The following is an 18599-nucleotide window of genomic DNA, read 5'->3' as shown; positions in this document are numbered from 1 at the left end:
GTAAAATTCAACAAGCTGACTATAAAATTTACATGGACAGGTACAACTACAATAGCCAAATATTTTTGGGAAAAAAAAGATGAAATTGGAGGACTTCAATCTGACTTAAACACATTAAAGCTAATCAAGACTGGTATTGGTAAAAGTTAAAGAGAACAGAATAGAGTCTGAAATAGACATCTATATATTGTCAAATTTTAACAAGTGTTCAAAAGTAATTCACTAGAGAAAGAAGTCTTTTTAACAAATGTTACTGGGATATCCATATGTGAACATCCAAACAATTTATACGGCACACCAAAATTGGATTATAATCTAAATGTGAACCCTAAAACTACAAAATATCTAGAAAACAGGAAGAAAAAAAATGTGACCTTGGGTTAAAGATTTCTTAGATATGAAACTAAGAAGAAAAAAATCAATAAATTGGACTTAACAAAATTAATGTCTGCTCTTCAAAGCACACTAAGAAATAAGAAAAGCCATAGACTAGGAAAAATATTTGCAAAACACATCTGATAGTACACTTATGTCCAGAATATGTAATTAATGCCCAAATAGAAAATAACCGTCTCAAATGTGGGCAAAAGATTTGAACATTTCACCTAAAATGTGGATGGGCCCAATCGGCATGGCTCAGTGGTTGAGCATCAACCTATGAACCAGGTGGTCATGGTTTGATTCTGTCATGGCACATGCCTGGGTTGCAAGGTCAGTCCCCAATATGGGGCATGCAGGAGGCAGCCAATGGATTCTCTCTCATCATTGATGTTTCTCTCTCTCCCTCTCCAATCAAAAATATATTTTAAAAATAAAATTATGTGGATGGCAAATAAGCCTACAAAAAGATGCTCATCATTATTAGCTATTAGGAAATTTAAAGCTCCAATGAAATACCACCGCACGCCTATTTCAATGGCTAATTCAAAACCAAACCAAACGCTGTGACCTAAAATTGAAGTTCTCCATAGGATGTAATAGACACTCAATAGTGTCTATTTTGTCCTGAAGAGATATATGATAAACAAACAAACAAACAAACAAAAAAACAAAACCAAATACTGGGGCGGCAGCAGAGCAACAGGAAATTTCATACATTACTGGTTGAAATGTAAAGTGGTAGTCATTTGGCAAAAAACCAGTTCTGGCAGTTTGTTATAAAGTAAAATATATATTTACCATGTGACCTACTGTATGAATAGAGGACGTTTTTATTTATCGTTCATTAGTGGGACATTGTCTTTTTCACTTTTTAGCTATTGTAATATTACTCTGAAATTTGTGTGTAAGTTTTTACATGGATGTGTTTTTATTTCTCTTGGGTATATGCCTGTCAGTAGAACTGCTGGGTCATTTGGTAACTCTCTTTAACCTCTTGAAAAACTACGAGGCTGGTTTCCAGGATCTCCATTCTCATCACCAATATATAAGGGTTCCAACTTCTCCACATTCTTGCTAACACATCTTTCTTATTACAGCCATCCTAGTGGGTATAAAGTGATATCTCATTGTGGTTTTGATTTGCATTTCCCAGATGGCTAATGTCCAACATATATTCTGGTGTTTATCGGCCCTTTGTATATCTCTTTTGAAAAATGTCTACTTATAGTCTTTACCCATTTTTAAAAATTGGGTTGTCATTTATCATTGTTATAAAAGTTCTTTGTATATTCTAGATACAAATCTACCAAATGATTTGTAAAAATTTTCTCCCATTCTGTGGGTTGTCTTACTTTATTGTTGTCCTCTGAAGCACAAGTTTTTAATTTTGATGAAGTCCATTTTTTGTTGATGGTGCTTTCGGTGTCATATCTAAGAGACTAACACATTAAGTTCCCGACTCTCTTCTAAGATTTTTATAGCTTTACCTCTTACATTTAGGTTTTTGATCTATTTAGTGTTAATACTTTTGCATGATGATATACAGTTATTCCACTACTATTTGTTGAAAAGTAGGAAGAATACATTTCTGAAGAGAATGTTAGTTTTCTCCAAAGAAAAAGAGGACAAAGGTGCTGAGTAGAATTTATAAACTAACTCTAATCAAACGTGAATATTTTAAAAATTCCGTATCACACTTTCCCTATAGCAAAAGCAATTAACTGTGCTAAAGGCAGTGATGGAAATAGTATCTTCAATGTTTGTCCAATTTATCCAGCACTTAAAATAATGCAAACCACTAATTTCTAAAATAAGAATATATTAGTACATTCATCAAAGTAAATAAGACACTACAGATATGAACTAGTTTTTAATAAAAGATCAGATAGAAAGCTTAGATTTATAAAGTTGGTGACTTACAAACAGGTTTCCTTTAAATAAGATTTATCCTGGTGAATCTAAACTAATTCTATGGCAAACAAAAACCACAATGTTCAGACTTCTCAGCAATAGTTCTTTAAATAAATTGCAGTGCAACTCTGATTACATTTCAAAATTTAAACCTTTGTTTGAGGTAGAATATAGAAAAATATCAAAATATACTACTTAGGGTACATCTCAATTAATAAAACTCAACTTTTATCCAGTAATCAATCTTTTGCAATTTTTTAGTTTTCTTATTAACTGTACTTTTTGAACATTCGCTCAATAACAGGTTATTTTTACATACACAGGTATATGTGCTTGCTGCTTCTTTTAACCATTAAAATACTCCCATTTATGAAAGTACATATACCTACATGTTTTTCTAGTTATCTTTTCAACTCTGGGTGTGAGAAAATTGGCATTATATTTCCATCTTTGACAGTATTTAAGTTACTCCTGAATTTCTGTAAAACTTGACAATTTTTTTCATACCTATTATCTCAATTGACCATCTTTTTCCAAATTATTACTCACATGCTATAAAATTCCATTATTCATTCAACACTGAAATGTTTTATTATTTTAGCCTCCCCATAAATACAAGTAGATTTCATAAAGGCTTCTCATTTGCTGAGGAGCACTGGGCTCTTTCAATAGGAGTCAAGTAATTATCCACTCTATTATTCAAAGTATTATTTCAAAGTCCAGAGACAATGAATTGTGAAAATTACATCACCTGTGCACGTCCCTAAAACTATAATTCCCAGCTTCACTGCAGCACAAGGAACCATTTCATGGCTCAGGTGCTTACTGTCCACCTGATAAAGTATTTTTATTTTAGGATACCCTGGCAAAGGGACTTTGTTGTATCTGATATTTTAATTTAGCCTAAATCTAAAACCATACATTAATTTTCATATGTAAATAAAATTATATTCAAGGTATTCTGTCAACCAAAGCTCTTTTAAGGAATGTAGTCTATTTGTAAAAGGAGTCAATGTGTTGGTGACTCCTAGTTGTTATTTTCTCATTTTTAAAGTAGATTGAATAAGTTAAAATGATGTCCAGTCACATTATTCAGTCTTACGGTACTAAATTCAAAGCCAGTATTTCTTGTGTAGTCTGCTCTTACTGCTTTGTAAGGATGGTAACTTTGAAATGCCACAAATCATACCAAAGTTCAAGCAGATTTTATAAAATATGCAAATTGTGAATTCTAATACAAACCTGTCCACTGTGCAGAATGGTCAATTTAGAAAATATGATAGGTTGAACTTGAAAATAAATGTTGACCAACTATTCTTAATATAAATTTAAATATATTTTGGGTCTCTCATTTGGATGTCCATGGTTACTTAGCAGATGCCTGAATTTATTGGTATTTAGTAAAACTTAAACATTTGCAATCCTCTAAAGATGACCAGTGTTTCCTTGACATTTTCAATTCAAGTCTTTCTTACTGGTGTTAAAATGAGCTTTATCTTTAGCTCTCAACTTTAAGAAGCAGATTATTATATCCTTTAGTAACTTTACAAAGTGATTGGTGGCACACACTTCTCCATCAAAGAGATGCTCATCTAAATCTACAAAAAGATAACTATGTCCAGAAAGCTCACATAATATTTCCTGTTGAAGATATAATTCCCTCTGTTTAGGAAGTTGTTCATAAACTGCCATTCTTGAATGGGTTCTTACAACCTGCTCACAAATGTTTATGACTCGACATAAACTTTCTGAAGGGATATGCAAACCATTCTTCTTTTTAACACACAACAGTGACCCAATTTTAGAGGTTTTGAGATCCGATGCATACAGTGCACTGATGCAGTCCTCACAAGTTAAAAGAGTTGATAATGTATCTGCAATATAACCAGCACAAAAGGTGAGATTTCGCCTATAATCTGATAGATCTAGTAATGCCTCACTTACTGAACAATTAGACCAGTCTTGGCAAATATCCTCGTTGTGAAAAAGAGTCTTTATAATGTTGACACCATATTGACGTTGAACTGTCCAAAGGTTTAAATCTGTCCTTCGAGCAATTGAGATGTCGAGGATGCTCAGGTCACTTAGAAAAACTTCATCTTGTAATCTGTATCTGGTCTCCAAATTATGGTAAGCTTTCTCGAATGCCATGCAGGTAGGGTTAGAACTGGTTGCTAGTATTTTTCTAAGCATCTTTAGAAATAATTCCAGATGGTCTTGACTGAATTTATAAGTAAGAAGATATGGAAAAGGCCTTACCTTTGGGAAAACATAATTTTGATAGAGCCATTTTAAGCTCTCAGCATTAAGCAAAAATCCCAGGAATCCTAGTTTTCGCTTACCTTTAATTATTTGATTATTGCTAGTATCAGATAATGTAACAAAAATCGTCTTGGCTTCAGTTAATACCTGATTAATTTTATTAAAAGTTGCAAGCATTAGAGGTCCTTTAAATCCCTTTCCATAATAGTTCCTACTATTAAAAATGTCAAAGAGATTATTAATTAAGCGTACAAAGTGAATGGTACCAATACAGTTTTGAAAAGGTGGCAGGCCTAATGACAGCAAACATTCTAACGCACTGGCCACACTCTCAGTGAAGAGTTGGGCAGCTGAATTCACTTTTAGTACATGGTTTTTCAAATTTTCAAGTTTTCTTGGGATTCTTTCCATGTTTGATAATTCCTGCTCCTCTAGTGCTACTAACTCCACAAGGTGCTGCCAATGTGCTGTGCCATTACTGAACTGAATGCTTTGAAAACTCTGAAATGAATTTCTTATTAATCTAAGCAAGTGGCAAGAATCAAAGAAGTATGCAATCTGTTGACTAGAAGATGAAGGATGCTGGAATGTGTACTTCATGGTGTCTCCATCAATGTGTATCCCCAATGCTTTTGCCATCTGAACACTCTGAGCTGTAACATCAGACGTAACAGCCACAACTGTGATGCCTATGTCACTCAGTTTGCCAATAGTAAGACGAAGCAGCTGAGCTTGCAAATATCCAGATGCTCTGTTTACAAAAAAATAACCAAGAGGTGTTCTCCAATGACCACAAATACCCACTGCCATCAATAAAATAGTTTCTGAGGCAAGTGGCATTTCATCAGCATCAAGTTTTCCAAGACCAAAGTCCATAAACCCTTGCAAATGTTGACTGCTGGGATCCCACTGAACCTGTTGCTTGAGAGGTACACCTTTTATTATCAGTGAACAATACTGATATAGCTGGTCTCCATTCTCTACTCTTTGTTGAAGAAAAGAAAAAACGTTGCTGTTGAAACCTGGACTGGGTTTGCGTTTGGATAACCATCTGGAAAATATAAAAATTGAAAAATATAAGATACAAATGAAGAAATTAAAAAAAATTTTAAAAAGCCCTAGCCAGTTTGGCTCAATGGATAGAGTGTCGGCCTGCAAACTGAAGGGTCCGGGGTTCGATTCCGGCATGGGTACATGCCTGGGTTGTGGGCTCAGTCCCCAGTGGGGGGCGTACAGGAGGCAGCCGATCAGTGATTCTCTCTCATCATTGATATTTCTATCTCTATCCCTCTCCCTTCCTCTCTAAAATCAATAAAAATATATTTTAAAAAAAATTAAAAAGAGAAAATGCCGCCCGGCAGGTGTGGTTAAGCATTGTTGACCCATGCACCAAGAGGATGGTTTGATTCCTGGTCAGGGCACATGCCCAGGTTGTGTGCTCAATCCTCATTGGGGGTGTGCAGAAGACAGTTGATGGATACTCATCAATGTTTCTATATCTCTCCCCCTCTCCCTTGCTCTCTAAAATAAATAAATAAAAAACATACCATTTTAAAAAGAGAGAAAATGCCTTAAATGGTACTGAAGTAGCCTTAAAAATCTCTAAAGCAGTGGTTCTCAACCTGTGGGTCGCAACCCCTTTGGTGGTCGAATGACCCTTTCACAGGGGTCGCCTAAGACCATCCTGCAGATCAGGTATTTACATTATGATTCCTAACAGTAGCAACATTACAGTTATGAAGTAGCAACGAAAATAATTTTATGGTTGGGTCACAAAATGAGGAACTGTATTTAAAGGGCCAGAAGGTTGAGAACCACTGCTCTAAAGAAATAAAGCCAAGTGTAAGTAGCCAAATTCTCAAGTAAATAGAATTATCATAAAATAGTAAGATAATAGAGAAACTTAGAAACACAGAGTAATATTTTAAGATGCAAACATACCACAAAATAATTTTTAATTTCTCATTTACTTCTTTTAAAAGTATAGAAATCAACTACTCAGTTTGTTCTAATTGATGTGTTTAGAATTTAGATCATAAACCAGTCTGACCTATACATTCAATGAAATGAGAAAATTGTTGAAGGGGAAGGAAACATTGGGGACGTTTAGTACATCTACCTCATTTTATAGTTAGGAATCTGGGACAGAGGGAAAGGTTAAGCCTCTGGACCTATATTGTGCTGCTAGTTATGTACAAGTGAAACCCAGTTCTGTTGATGCCTTGTTCAGAGTTTTTCTCATTGCTCCTTATAGCCTCAAAAGTATACCCTTGGGGCAACTAAGGAGTCTCCAAGGTAAGTGTCCAATAGTTGGAGAATGCCTAAATTACTAGGATACAACTCCCTGATACTATGCAGCTATTAAAGATCACAACTATGTAAAAAACCAGTAATCTAAGTCCAGATAAAAGCCTATTAGAAAATTCCCTGAATGTTAACAATAATTGCTTATACATAATGTAGAGGAACAATTAATGACTTCTCCTTCCTTTCTCTAGTTTCTAAATGTTTTAGTAGTAGTATTTTAATAGTGTATATGGAGAAAAATTCTCATTCATTTTTTAAAGAGGGGATATAATGCACAATATGGTGATTATAATAAATAATACTGTGTTATGTATTTGAAAGTTGCAAAGAGAGTACATCTTAAAAGTTCTCATTACTACCTGGCCAGTTTGGCTAAGTGGTTGGAGCATTGGCCCATGAACCAAAGGGTTACAGGTTCCCATTCCTGGTCAAGTGTGTGTATCTGGGTTATGGGTTCCATCCCCAGCCCCCATTGGGGCACATGCAGGAGGTAAACAATCAATATGTCTCTCTCACATCTATGTTTCTCTCTCTCTTTCTCTTTCCCTCCCTCCCTCCACTCTCTCTAAAAATCAATGGAGAAACTATCCTCAGGTGAGGATTAACCAAAAAAGAAAAAGTTCTCACCACAAGAGAAAAAATGTTATGTGTGTGATGGATGTTAACTAGACTTATTGTGGTGATCATTTTACAGTATATACAAATATTGAATAAGTGTACACCTGAAAGTAATATAATTTTAATGTCAATTACATCTCAATTAAAAAAAAAAAATGTTTTCCCCAAAATGGAAAAAAAAAAAAAAAAGTCATGATAATTGAGGGCCTTTTTCCCACCAGGCCTCAATTTCTCCCTTCTTTAAAATGAGGGTGTTGAACTACATGGTATCTAAGAGTTTCTTCAGCTCAGAGCCCCTGTGACTGTGTTTTCAAATTGAAGCAAAAAGAAACCATGAGGCACCTTCCAGAAGAGGTAGATGGCTCCTGCCATTCCTGGCAGGTCTTTGCCCCAACTCCAGTGAATTAAATGGAGTGCTGTTTTTTAGACAGCAACTTGAGATACACTGTATTTCTTTCTTATAGCTATTCAAAATCCTAATTACCATCTCGGCATTCTTTCAATTGCACAAATATTCATCAAGGGACCATTGTGTTCCAAGCACTGCTCAGGGCTAGGGTGTTTGGGTGTAACAAAGAACCAGATGTAGGCATCGTACTTGGGCAGCTCATAGCATCGTGTGGAATACAGTGTTATCGTACTTAAGATTCAGTTCCATATAGTGTGTGCAAGAGAGGTGCCTAATCCAGAATTGGGAGAATGGCAGGCCAGGCTTCTGAAAGGATGTAATACCTAGTCTGGGTCTGAAAGGTGAGGATCAATCATCAGTACTAACAGATAGGAAGACTGGGCATTTCAGGCAGACTGGGCATTTCAGTCCCTGAAGCAAGAAGCAAGAAATGCCTTACAACTGGAGCATGGAATGAAAGAGGGCAGAAGGGAAGTTAAGTGAGAAGCTGCAGGGCCAGGAGGAGCCACATCGCAGGAAGCTCAGGAAGCCACAGGAAGGAGTTGGCCTTTAGTCTATGGGAAATGGGAGGCTTATGCAGCAGGAAAGTAACTGGTATGGGTTGAACTGTGCTCCTCAAAAAAAGTTCTATTGTAATTCTAATCCCCTGTACCTCAGAATGTGACCTAATTTGGAGATAGGGTCTTTATAGCAGTAATCAAGCTAAAATGAGGTCACTCCAACATGACTGTGTCCTCATAAAAACAGGGAATTTAGACAAAGAAACACAAATAATGGAAGATGAGGTGAAGAAACACAGAAGACTACCATCTACAAGTCAAAGAGAGAGGCATGGACCAGGGGTGGGCAAACTTTTTGACTCGAGGGCCACAATGGGTTCTTAAACTGGACCGGAAGGCCGGAACAAAAGCATGGATGGAGTGTTTGTGTGAACTAATATAAATTCAAAGTAAACATCATTACATAAAAGGGTACGGTCTTTTTTTTTTTTTTTTTTTTTTTAGTTTTATTCATTTCAAACGGGCCGGCCCGGGGGCAGTAGTTTGCCCACGGCTGGAATAGACCCTTAGTAGGAACTAACCCTGTAGACATCTTGATTTTGGACTTCTAGCCTCCAAAACTCTTTTAAGCCAAGTAAATAAACAAGTAAAGAGGAATCAGTAAAACCGGTGACAAAAACAGTAAAAATTGAATACTAAATTTAGAAGATATTACAATACAATCACTGTGTTATTTGCTTTATACTAAGAAAATTATAAATATATCTTTGTATTTCGATCACAAATCCAAAAAAATTATTTATCATAATCTGGGCTCTGGACAACCTCATTGGCATCAACTACAGTGCTTAAGAAAAATTCAGATTTTTAAAAAATATATTTTTTATTGATTTCAGAGAGGAAGGAAGAGGGAGAGAGAGATAGAAACATCAATGATGAGAGAGAATCATGGATTGGCTGCCTCCTGCACGCCCCTTACTGGGGATCGAGCCTGCAACCCGGGCATGGGCCCTTGACCGGAATTGAACCTGTGACCCTTCAATCCGCAGGCTGATGCTTTCTCCAGTAAGCCAACCCGGCTAGGGCAAAATCCAGATTTTGGTTCTTTGCTTCAAACCAATGATATAATTCTAGAGCCACTCTAGATTTTTTAGCATAGTCACATATTAAGACTACTAAAGTGTAATAGAAATTCCAACATTTCAAGATTCAAATTCTATTACTCAGAATGTCTCTATCATTTAGAAGATGCAAAAGATGGCAGACTATGTCTTCATTTTGTTAGTGAAAATATTGATTGTGGTAATATGCAAACACCACCTAGGAAATTTTTAAAAGAGAAAATGGACTAATAAAAGAGAGTGTGAATACTAATAGCCTTAATCTCTATAATGCAATAAAGTAATTCACTTACGTTCTCAGGATGGAAGAATGAGGCAGTTTAAGAATCTTTTTTACATAATCATAGACTTTGCTACTGCACAAATAGAGTGTACATGCAAATTGCTTCATTTCTGTGGAGTACTCAGATGTTTCACTCCAGTTGTACAATTCCCATTTAAAATCTGTTAAAATAAATTTATTTATTCTTTTTTGATGAAAACATATAGAGTAACATTTTCAGGTATAGAGCATAAAATTTTGATTTAAAATGCACTGGGCACCGAAATTCAAATACAATCACATTTTAACTGAGTTTGTTCAGAGATTAATATCCTATCTTTGAGCCTGTTGACCAACTTATCCTGTTCATCTTGAATCATTTCACTAGAAAGAGGGAAGAAAAAAGTTTCCACTTGAGTCACTATATTTAACTTCACTGACAGCCTGAGTGGAGATTTTTAGAGACACAGGGAAGCAAATAAAACAACTGGATAAAATTAAGCCTCTTGATTATGAGGAGATTTTTTGTTTTATTTTGTTCCCTGGTTACTTTATATGAGGGTAAAAATTAGTCATGAGAAACATTTCTTGGGATAGGGTACTATTTGGATTGAACAGACAATCTCTCCTACCACTGAGAAAAAACAGAACAAGCACCCCTGTTCCTGGTGGGACATCTCTTAACTACCTCTATTCCTCACTTGGAAAAACACAAACTATTCTCCTCTAGAGATACCTACTCTTCTAGAAGCAGGACATATTTCTTATTCACCAGAATGTAAATTCAAATTATCTGCTTCTTTCATCAAAGAGTAAGTTGGCAATTCTTATTTTGCCCCTCTTTAAACATCCTGGTTCACAAAGACTCGGTAGTTTTTAAAATGGACACATATATTTATTCTATGGAATATTTTAGAAAATATTTGGAGATTCATACAATTTTTAAACTCAAAGGGATTCTGCAAATTATCTAGTTCAACTCCACTGCAAAAGGACTTTAGTGATAAATTATGTAGCAGTTAAAACTGTAGCCCTGACCGGTTTGGCTCAGTGGATAGAGTGTCGGCCTGCGGACTCAAGGATCCCGGGTTCGATTCCCGCCAAGGGCATGTACCTTGGTTGCGGGAACATCCCCAGTCGGGGGTGTGCAAGAGGCAGCTGATCGATGTTTCTCTCTCATCGATGTTTCTAACTCTCTATCCCTCTCCCTTCCTCTCTGTAAAAAAATCAATAAAATATATTTTTTACAAAATAAAAAAACTGTAAAGAATTTGAGCCTGGCTGGTGTGGCTAAGTGGTTGACCATCAACCTATGAACCAGGAGGCCGCAGTTACATTCCTGGTCAGAGCACATGCCCAGGTTTCTGGGCTCATTCCCCAGGGTGGGGATGGGGGATAGGGGATAGGGTGCAGGAGGCAGCTGATTGATGATTCACTCTCATCATTGATGTTTTTATCTCTCTCTCCTTCTCCCTTCCTCTCGGAAATCAGTAAGAGTATCTTTTTAAAAAAGGAAGAATTTGAGGTAGGGGAACAAAAAGGGGAAATGGAGGGCATCTGTAATACTCTCAACAACAAAAATAAATTTTAAAAAAGAATTTGAGATAACATGGGTAAATATTATTATAAAAAGTGAAAAGTACACTATCTGATATAAACCATCTGATCTCAACTCTGGGAAACAGGATTAACTGTTATTTTTATCATTTATATACTTCTTTGCTTTTCTTATAATAAACATATAACTTTTAAAATTGGAAAACCATAAGAGGATTTTGGCGATTACTTTTCGTTCTTCTTGCTTATGCTATGGAGATTTTTCACTTCTCAGCCAAAAAGTATGTTTTTATAAGCAATAGCAAAGTAAATACAGGTACTTAAGATATTTCAGAAAAGTTAAGAGCTCTTTTGCAAATATTACAGGTCACTGGGGAGCATACCTGAAAACTGTGCTCGTAGCAGACATTCTGTTTCTTCAGAAAGCAGTCTCTCTTCTACCAGTGCATCAATTAATCGTAAACCCTCTCTCTTCTTGGTCATCCTGTAGTTTTTGACAGGAACAAGTCTTTTTTTGGCCAATGGTAGCATCTGTTGCACTTCAGCCAGTTTCTCTGCTACTGTCAAAGGTCTCTTCAAACTGTAGTTATGGTCCTCAGTAGCAACCTCTTCAGAATCATCAGGAAGTGGCTCTTTTAGGATTTTCTGTCTTGCTTTACCGTTATTATGTACACCTTGAAGAACCTATGACAGAAATAGAAAATTACGATTATTTTAGAAATTATCACACAGAAGATTATCTATAAAAATACCACTGAACACAAAGCACTCATCTGGTTGCTGTGGAGTCAGTTATGAAAGAGAGGTCACAATCTCTGATTTTTAAAAAATGTACAGTCTGTAGGACAATGTAAACAGGGTTTCTTTTTTTTGCATCTATACAGAAATAGTAATATGATGCTGAAAGTTTCTGAAATGATTAAAGTAACTAGAGAAAGATGGTAATTTGTGCATAGATATGAGTTTTGAGTAGTTCTCTGAAGGAGCAATAACATGGCTTAATGGAGGGGACAGGGAAGTTACTTGTGCAAAAAGGAAGGCATAGTGGACAGAGCCTGAGCGTTAGAATTAAGACTAACCAGTGTTTGAATTCCGGCTCCCTCACTTGTTAGCTGTCACCTAATCTCTACAATCCCTCATCTCCTCATTTGTTTTGAGGATACAAGAATGTATGTAAATCTCCTAGTACAATGCCTAACTATTGTACGTCTTAATAAATAGTAACTATTTTTGATTTTGCACAAAAGCATGAAAGCAAGTCAATTTACTGTGGGTAAGTTTAAGTATATGAGTTCAAAATGACAGTTCAAAGCAATTAGAAATACACAGATCGGTTAAATAGGAAGCTTTGGAACTTATGAGTTTCAATTTAACAGCATCTATTATTGTTTTGAATAGGGGAATAAGAAAAAACACCACCAAAAGAAGTATACTCCATTGAATAAGAGGAAGGTAAGAGTAGTAGCAACAGACTAAAACAGTTAGATGACTATGCAGTCTGTATAGTGACTGAGCAATGTACAAGAGTGTGGCTAAGGGGTCCAAGGATAAAATAAAAACAATCAGCCTGGCCAGTGTGGCTCACTGGTTGAGCATCGACTTTTGAACCAATACTGGTGACTGAGTCATAGAAAGTCTTCTATTTCTGTACTAGAAGCCCGGTGTACGAATTCGTGCACCCATGGAGTCCCTCGGCCTGGCCTGCGGGATGGGGCCAAAATCAGCTCTCCGACATCCCCCAAGGGGGTCTCGGATTGCGAGAGGGCACCGGCCAGGCTGAGGGACCCCACTGGTGCACGATCGGGCTGGGGAGGGACGCGGGAGGTTGGCCAGCTGGGGAGGGATGGAGGGAGGGCTCCAGGGCGTGTTCCGCCTGTTTCACTCAGTCCCAATCAGCCAGACCCCAGGAGCAAGCTAACCTACTGGTCGAAGCATCTGACCCTGGTGGTCAGTGCACGTCATAGCAAGCAGTTGAGCGGCCTTAACATATCATTAGCATATTATGCTTTGATTGGTTGAACAGACAACCGGACAACCAGACACTTAGCACATTAGGCTTTTATTATATAGGATATCCCTCTATGTCAACACTAATAATTAGGTACATCTTTCGTCAAAATCAGTAACATTCCTGGGAGGAGCCAAAAAAGGGGGGCAATTTCTAAGTATTATGAAAACTGTCACATATGGGCCCAGCTGGCATGGCTCAACGGTTGAGCATCAACCTATGAACCAGGAGGTCATAGTTCAATTCCAAGTTGGGGCACATGCCTAGGTTGCCGGCTCAATCCCCAGTGTGGGGCTGATTCTCATCATTCATGTTTCTAACTCTCTCTCCCTCTCCCTTCTTTTCTGAAATAAAAAAATACATTTTTTAAAAAACTGTTACATACGTAAAAGCATGAATTTTATGTCCAGGCTTGTTTATGCCTGAGTTGATTTTTGTGATCAATTTAGTAACCTCTATGTATATCTACACACATCACCTGCATTTATATACCTTACTTTTTATAAAGCTCCAAAAGCAGTATTACTAGTATTATACATTTAAATATAAACAAAACAACACTAATTTTCTAAGCATTTAAAATTTATTATTGGACTTTACGATGTAGGGTGTTGTGTTTTTTTTAATCTTTGCAGATTTTAGCTATAATGTAAGCTATCTTGATTTTTAAAGGCTCAGTAAAATTTAGTTTTGTTTATGCATAGATTTAAGTACCTTGTATAGAGAAACAGAAGGCACAGCTCCTTTTTTCAGCATTCTTCTTAAGCCATATGACTCAAAGTCACTTTCCAGAAAATGTTTGGAACATAGCATAGCACTTGGTCCTGGGATCCAAATCTTTTTGCTTATGGGGTCCACACGATTAACAGCCCTGATCCATTTTGAGCGCAGTATGGTATCAGTTGGAAATCTATAGCAATCATATTAAAGTTCTATTAACATGAAAATGTTATAGTAATGATACATACAGCAGACATAAACCCATCTATTTTAACTGCTTTATATAACCATTAAGTCCAGTTCAAGTTAATTTACTTAATCTGATTTCATTTTTCAAAATTATTTGGTATTTTTTTTCTTTCTTTTTATTGCTTAAAGTATTACAAAGGGTATTACATGTGTCCTTCGCCCCCCCCCCCCCCCCCCCCCCCGCTTGAAAATCCCCTGGCCTCCCCTACCCCCATTATTTGGTATTTCTGAATCCAGAAGTACAATAGTGATCCTGTCTCCCAATTTGTATGGGGGCAATCCCTATATTAAATATCCTACCACATTTTGTCTTTACTGCCTACACTGAACAGAATCAGCTCAAATTTAATGTGTTTTCCTTTTCTGGCAATTTTCCCCCTTATGGCGATTTTAAACCAGGTCCACAAATTCTTTGTACTCTTCCAAGAGGTGAAGCCTAATTCCCCTCCCCTTGAGTGTGGGCTGGAGTTAGTGATTTGCTTCTAAGGAATACAAAGAGCAGACGTGATGGTGGGCAATGAAACTGGATCATAAAGGGCACCGAGGCTTCCTCCTTACTCTACTGAATGGTTTTTCTCCAAGTGGAAGTTACCTGCCATGTGATAAACGGCCTTACGAGCTCCACTTGGTAAGAAACTGGCCTCCAGCCGAAGGACCTGTGAGTGAGCCTTGTTGAAAAAAAGCCCCTTCAGCCTCAGTCAAGCCTTATCCAATCTTTCCTTTTTATGATGTATTTTCATTGATTTCAGAGAGGAAGGGAGAGGGAAAGATAGAAACATCAGTGATGAGAATCACAATCGGCTGCCTCCTGCACGCCCCTCATGAATTCTAGCCTGAAACCCCTGCATGTGCCCTGACCAGAAATAGAACCTCCACTTCCCCGTTCATGTGTCAACGACTCAACCACTGGGCACACTGCCCCACAAGCCTTCAATCTTAGGAGACACCCTGTAACACCCAGCTAATCCACTCCTGAATTTTTAAAAAATCTTTGCTGTTGAAGAGTATTACAGATGTCCCTTTTCTTTTAACCCAACGCCCTCCTCCACCCCATTTCTGCCCCACCCCAGGCATTCACCTAGTGCAGTGATGGCGAACCTATGACACGCGTGTCAGAGGTGACACGCGAACTCATTTTTTTGGTTGATTTTTCTTTGTTAAATGGCATTTAAATATATAAAATAAATATCAAAAATATAAGTCTTTGTTTTACTATGGTTGCAAAGATCAAAAAATTTCTAAATGTGACACGGCACCAAAGTTAGGGTTTTTCAAAATGCTGACACGCCGCGCTCAAAAGGTTCGCCATCACTGACCTAGTGTCTGTGTCCACAGGTAATGCATATAAGATTTTTGGTTAATCTCTTCCTGCCCCACTCTGAGATTCCTGCCTGTTCAATGCCCCTAATTTTATCTTAATCAGTTTATTTTGTTCATTAGATTCCTTGTTCATTTACATTTAGATACAACTGTTGATATGTACTTACTGCCATTTTATTGTTCATTTTTTATCTTTTTTCCCCCTTCTTCCTCATCTTAAAGAATAGGCCTCACTTAGCCTGGCAGGTGTGGCTCAGTGGTTGTGCGACCCATAAATATGAGGTTCCGTTGGATTCCCGGTCAGGGACCCATGCCCGGCTTGCAGGCTAGATCCCCCGGGGGGAGCGTGCAGGAGGAAGCTGATCAATGACTCTCTCTCATCATTGATATTTCTCCCTCTCCCTTCCTTTCTGAAGTCAATAAAAATATGTATTTTTTTTAAAAAGTGCTTTATCAATGGCTCAACTCTACATCTCACATTACCTTAATAGGTTACTTCTTTTTTTAATAATCCTCACTGGAGGATATGTTTATTAATTTTTAGATAGAGAGGAGGGAGGGAGGGCGGTAGAACGGGGCAGAGAAGGAAAGACAGAAACATCCATGTGAGAGAGGAACATCAACCCAACCATCTATCTGTTGATTGCCTCCCCCTTGCGCCCCAATCGGGGATCCAGTCGCAACGCAGGTAAGCGCTCCGACCGGATGGAACCCACAACCTTTCCGGTGCTCCAGACCACGCTCCAAAGAACGGAGCCGCCCCGCCAGGGTTAGGTTCCCTCCTTTTAAAGTATACTTCTGTCTCCGAGGACGTTTTGCCCACGTTTCTACTTCCCAGCGGGCCTTGAACACTGATTTTAATCCTGGACCATAGATGTGGGCTCCATCTAGACCGGTCTGAAGATCTGCCCTCCCTAGATCCGGCCAGAACACGTCCGGCCTGGTCGCGCCCGGCGACGGCTCCTGAGCAACTTGTAATGACGGGCACGACCGGGGAAAACCGACCTGCACTCACGCCCACGAGCAGCCCATACAGAGTGGAAGCGCACGCCTCAACGGCTCTTCCAAATTCCCCTCGCTTCCCGCCTCCTCACGTTAAATACGTCAGAAAGGAAACACAATTCCTTTCAAGGAACCGTCGCGAAAAGCCAGAGGTAGGCCGTAGGCCTTGAGAACGCATCAGCTATTTGGAGGTAATCACTGAGCGGGGGAAACACGAACGATTTTAACCCTCACAGTTCCCGGGTTTCCTTCCCCAGCCCGCGTCACGCAGGTCAAGCACGTCACGTGGACGGCGCCACACTCAGCCCCTCCCACGCTGGCCTCCTGCCCGCCTGGCGGGGCCAGGAGTTAAGACAGCTCCGAGGCTGCGCTCACGCACTGATGGAAAGAGTAGCCCTGCTTGCGGCTCTCCAGGGTGTCCTTGGTGCTGCAACCCACAGCGGAGCAACTTCGGGTCATCTTCTTGTAACGTGGGGTCCCACTTCCGGTGCCCCCGAACTGCACGAACCACGAGGAACTTAGCTCCGCCCGCTGGGCGCCTGCGACCTTTATTTGTCGGGAAGGCGGGCTTTAAGGCGCAGGACTCTTAGCCTTCCTTCCTGTGGGCGCTACGCTAGACGCCGTGACCAATCACAGGCTACGTGATGTCTCAGCAGCCAATCCGAAAGGTCAAGGGCACGAAGACGAGCACTTGATCGCCCCGCCCTCTCTGTTCGGGGTGGTTGGGCGTTTTTCTGTAATGGGCCTGTTTTTCGGTTGTTTTCACCCGCTGTGGTTTAATCCAGGGCCATCGCGCTGTTTGTGAGGCTCACCCTGGAGATGAGAAGCGGAGAGGCAAGGCCAACGTTACGGGGAATCCAGGGGCGATGGATCTCCGGCTGAAAAGAAATGGAAGATATGATGAGAAGAGGGAGAGGAATAAACGCGTGTGCCCTAGCAATACTGAAGACAAATTGGGCCCAAAATAAGTTATTTAGAGAGGCATGTCTTTTTTTTTTTTTTTTTTTTTGCGTTCTATTTGGTTACTTCCCTAAGGCGGAGATAATGTAGGAGCTGTTGGTAGGTTTGGGCGTAGGTATGTGACCCCGGAGGATCTTGAATGATTTGTGAGAATGCGTCGACTTTTAATTCAACGAACACTTTCCTGCAACACCCTTTGAAACAATGCGGAGTTAAGGAAATTAGGTAAGTTTTTTCCAATAGTACTAGGAGGGGCAAGAGGAAGGGCAGTGAGGTGATTTTGTTTAAGGTGTGGGGCCATCATACCCAGGAGCTTTCAGGAGTGAGAAGATCTTAGGACGATGTCTCTGTTTACGGTATGAGATTTCAATCTTCATAGAAGAAACAAAATGGGACCAATTTAGGGTATGGTTTGAGTCTTTGAAGAGATCCTGAGCATATTAAGTAGTTTCTTTTTCTCCCGCTTAATATAAATGTTTGTAACTTTTTCATTTCTTCTCTAGCTCGAAAGAATGATTGCTTCCCCCACAATCCCCTCCGTTTACTTTGTCCAGATTCCAGACAAAAAGACTCAGCTCAAGGTATTATTTATTCCCATCTACTTCCAGTTATGTTTATATCCTATTTGAGTGAAATTAACAGCTGTTGCTTACATAGCTTTCTTAAAAGTCACATTTGGGGAACATTGATCCTTGGGGAATGAGCTTGCTTGGTTATGAGACGTGCAAAGGGTAGGACCTGGAGTTAAAAATCACATTCGGTTGTTTCGACTGTTAGAAACTTTTCACCAGTTAAAACTGAATGAGGCTAAACAGAGGTAAATAACAGTCTTCAGTTATTTTCAGAGAAAAAGTTGGTTGCCTTATTATTTTATGTAACAGTTATATCGAGTTAGGTAATTCCTGTACCATACAATTAACCCACATAAAATGTACAACTTCAGTGGGTGTTAGTATATTTGTGAGTTGTGCAACCATCACCACATTTGGGAACATTTTCATCACTACTCCCT

The 18599-nt window shown here is 38.8% G+C and overlaps 2 protein-coding genes across 3 annotated transcripts in view; one reads left to right on the top strand and one right to left on the bottom strand.

The window, feature by feature from the left end:
• Positions 1-728: 728 nt before the first annotated feature.
• On the bottom strand, positions 729-17615 carry THAP9 (THAP domain containing 9). Of its 2 annotated transcripts, none has more exons than XM_036337979.1 (5): positions 17007-17615; positions 14051-14246; positions 11712-12012; positions 9803-9953; positions 729-5605 (listed from the first exon to the last, which is right to left on the bottom strand). In XM_036337979.1, exons 1-5 carry the CDS (start codon positions 17084-17086, stop codon positions 3748-3750), a joined length of 2586 nt encoding a protein of 861 aa, XP_036193872.1. In that variant the 5' UTR covers positions 17087-17615; the 3' UTR covers positions 729-3747. The 2 variants fall into 2 exon arrangements, with proteins under 2 accessions (XP_036193872.1, XP_036193881.1); XM_036337988.1 differs by lacking the exon at positions 17007-17615 and adding an exon at positions 14898-15353.
• A 20-nt stretch (positions 17616-17635) lies between these two features.
• The window catches only part of SEC31A (SEC31 homolog A, COPII coat complex component), a 93946-nt gene continuing 92982 nt past the window's right edge, over positions 17636-18599 (top strand). Inside the window, exons 1-2 of the mRNA XM_036337815.1 lie at positions 17636-17812; positions 18091-18168. The gene's annotated coding sequence lies outside the window, so the exon portion shown is untranslated. The remainder of the gene's footprint in view (positions 17813-18090; positions 18169-18599) is intronic.

Source organism: Myotis myotis, unplaced genomic scaffold (genome assembly GCF_014108235.1).
Source record: "Myotis myotis isolate mMyoMyo1 unplaced genomic scaffold, mMyoMyo1.p scaffold_m19_p_1, whole genome shotgun sequence".
Lineage (NCBI taxonomy): Eukaryota > Metazoa > Chordata > Mammalia > Chiroptera > Vespertilionidae > Myotis > Myotis myotis.
The sequence above is the reverse complement of the archived record's forward strand: the minus strand, read 5'-3'. Positions and strand labels throughout refer to the sequence as shown.

Bases quoted from the DNA above. Each gene is read 5' to 3' on its own strand.
- THAP9 (XM_036337979.1), bottom strand. From the start codon at position 17,086: ATGACCCGAAGTTGCTCCGCTGTGGGTTGCAGCACCAAGGACACCCTG. The intron at 12,013-14,050 runs GTACTTAAATCT...TTTCTGTCATAG, and splicing joins CTTCTGTTTCTCTATACAAG to GTTCTTCAAGGTGTACATAA. The intron at 9,954-11,711 runs GTATGCTCCCCA...TTATTTTAACAG, and splicing joins GCTACGAGCACAGTTTTCAG to ATTTTAAATGGGAATTGTAC.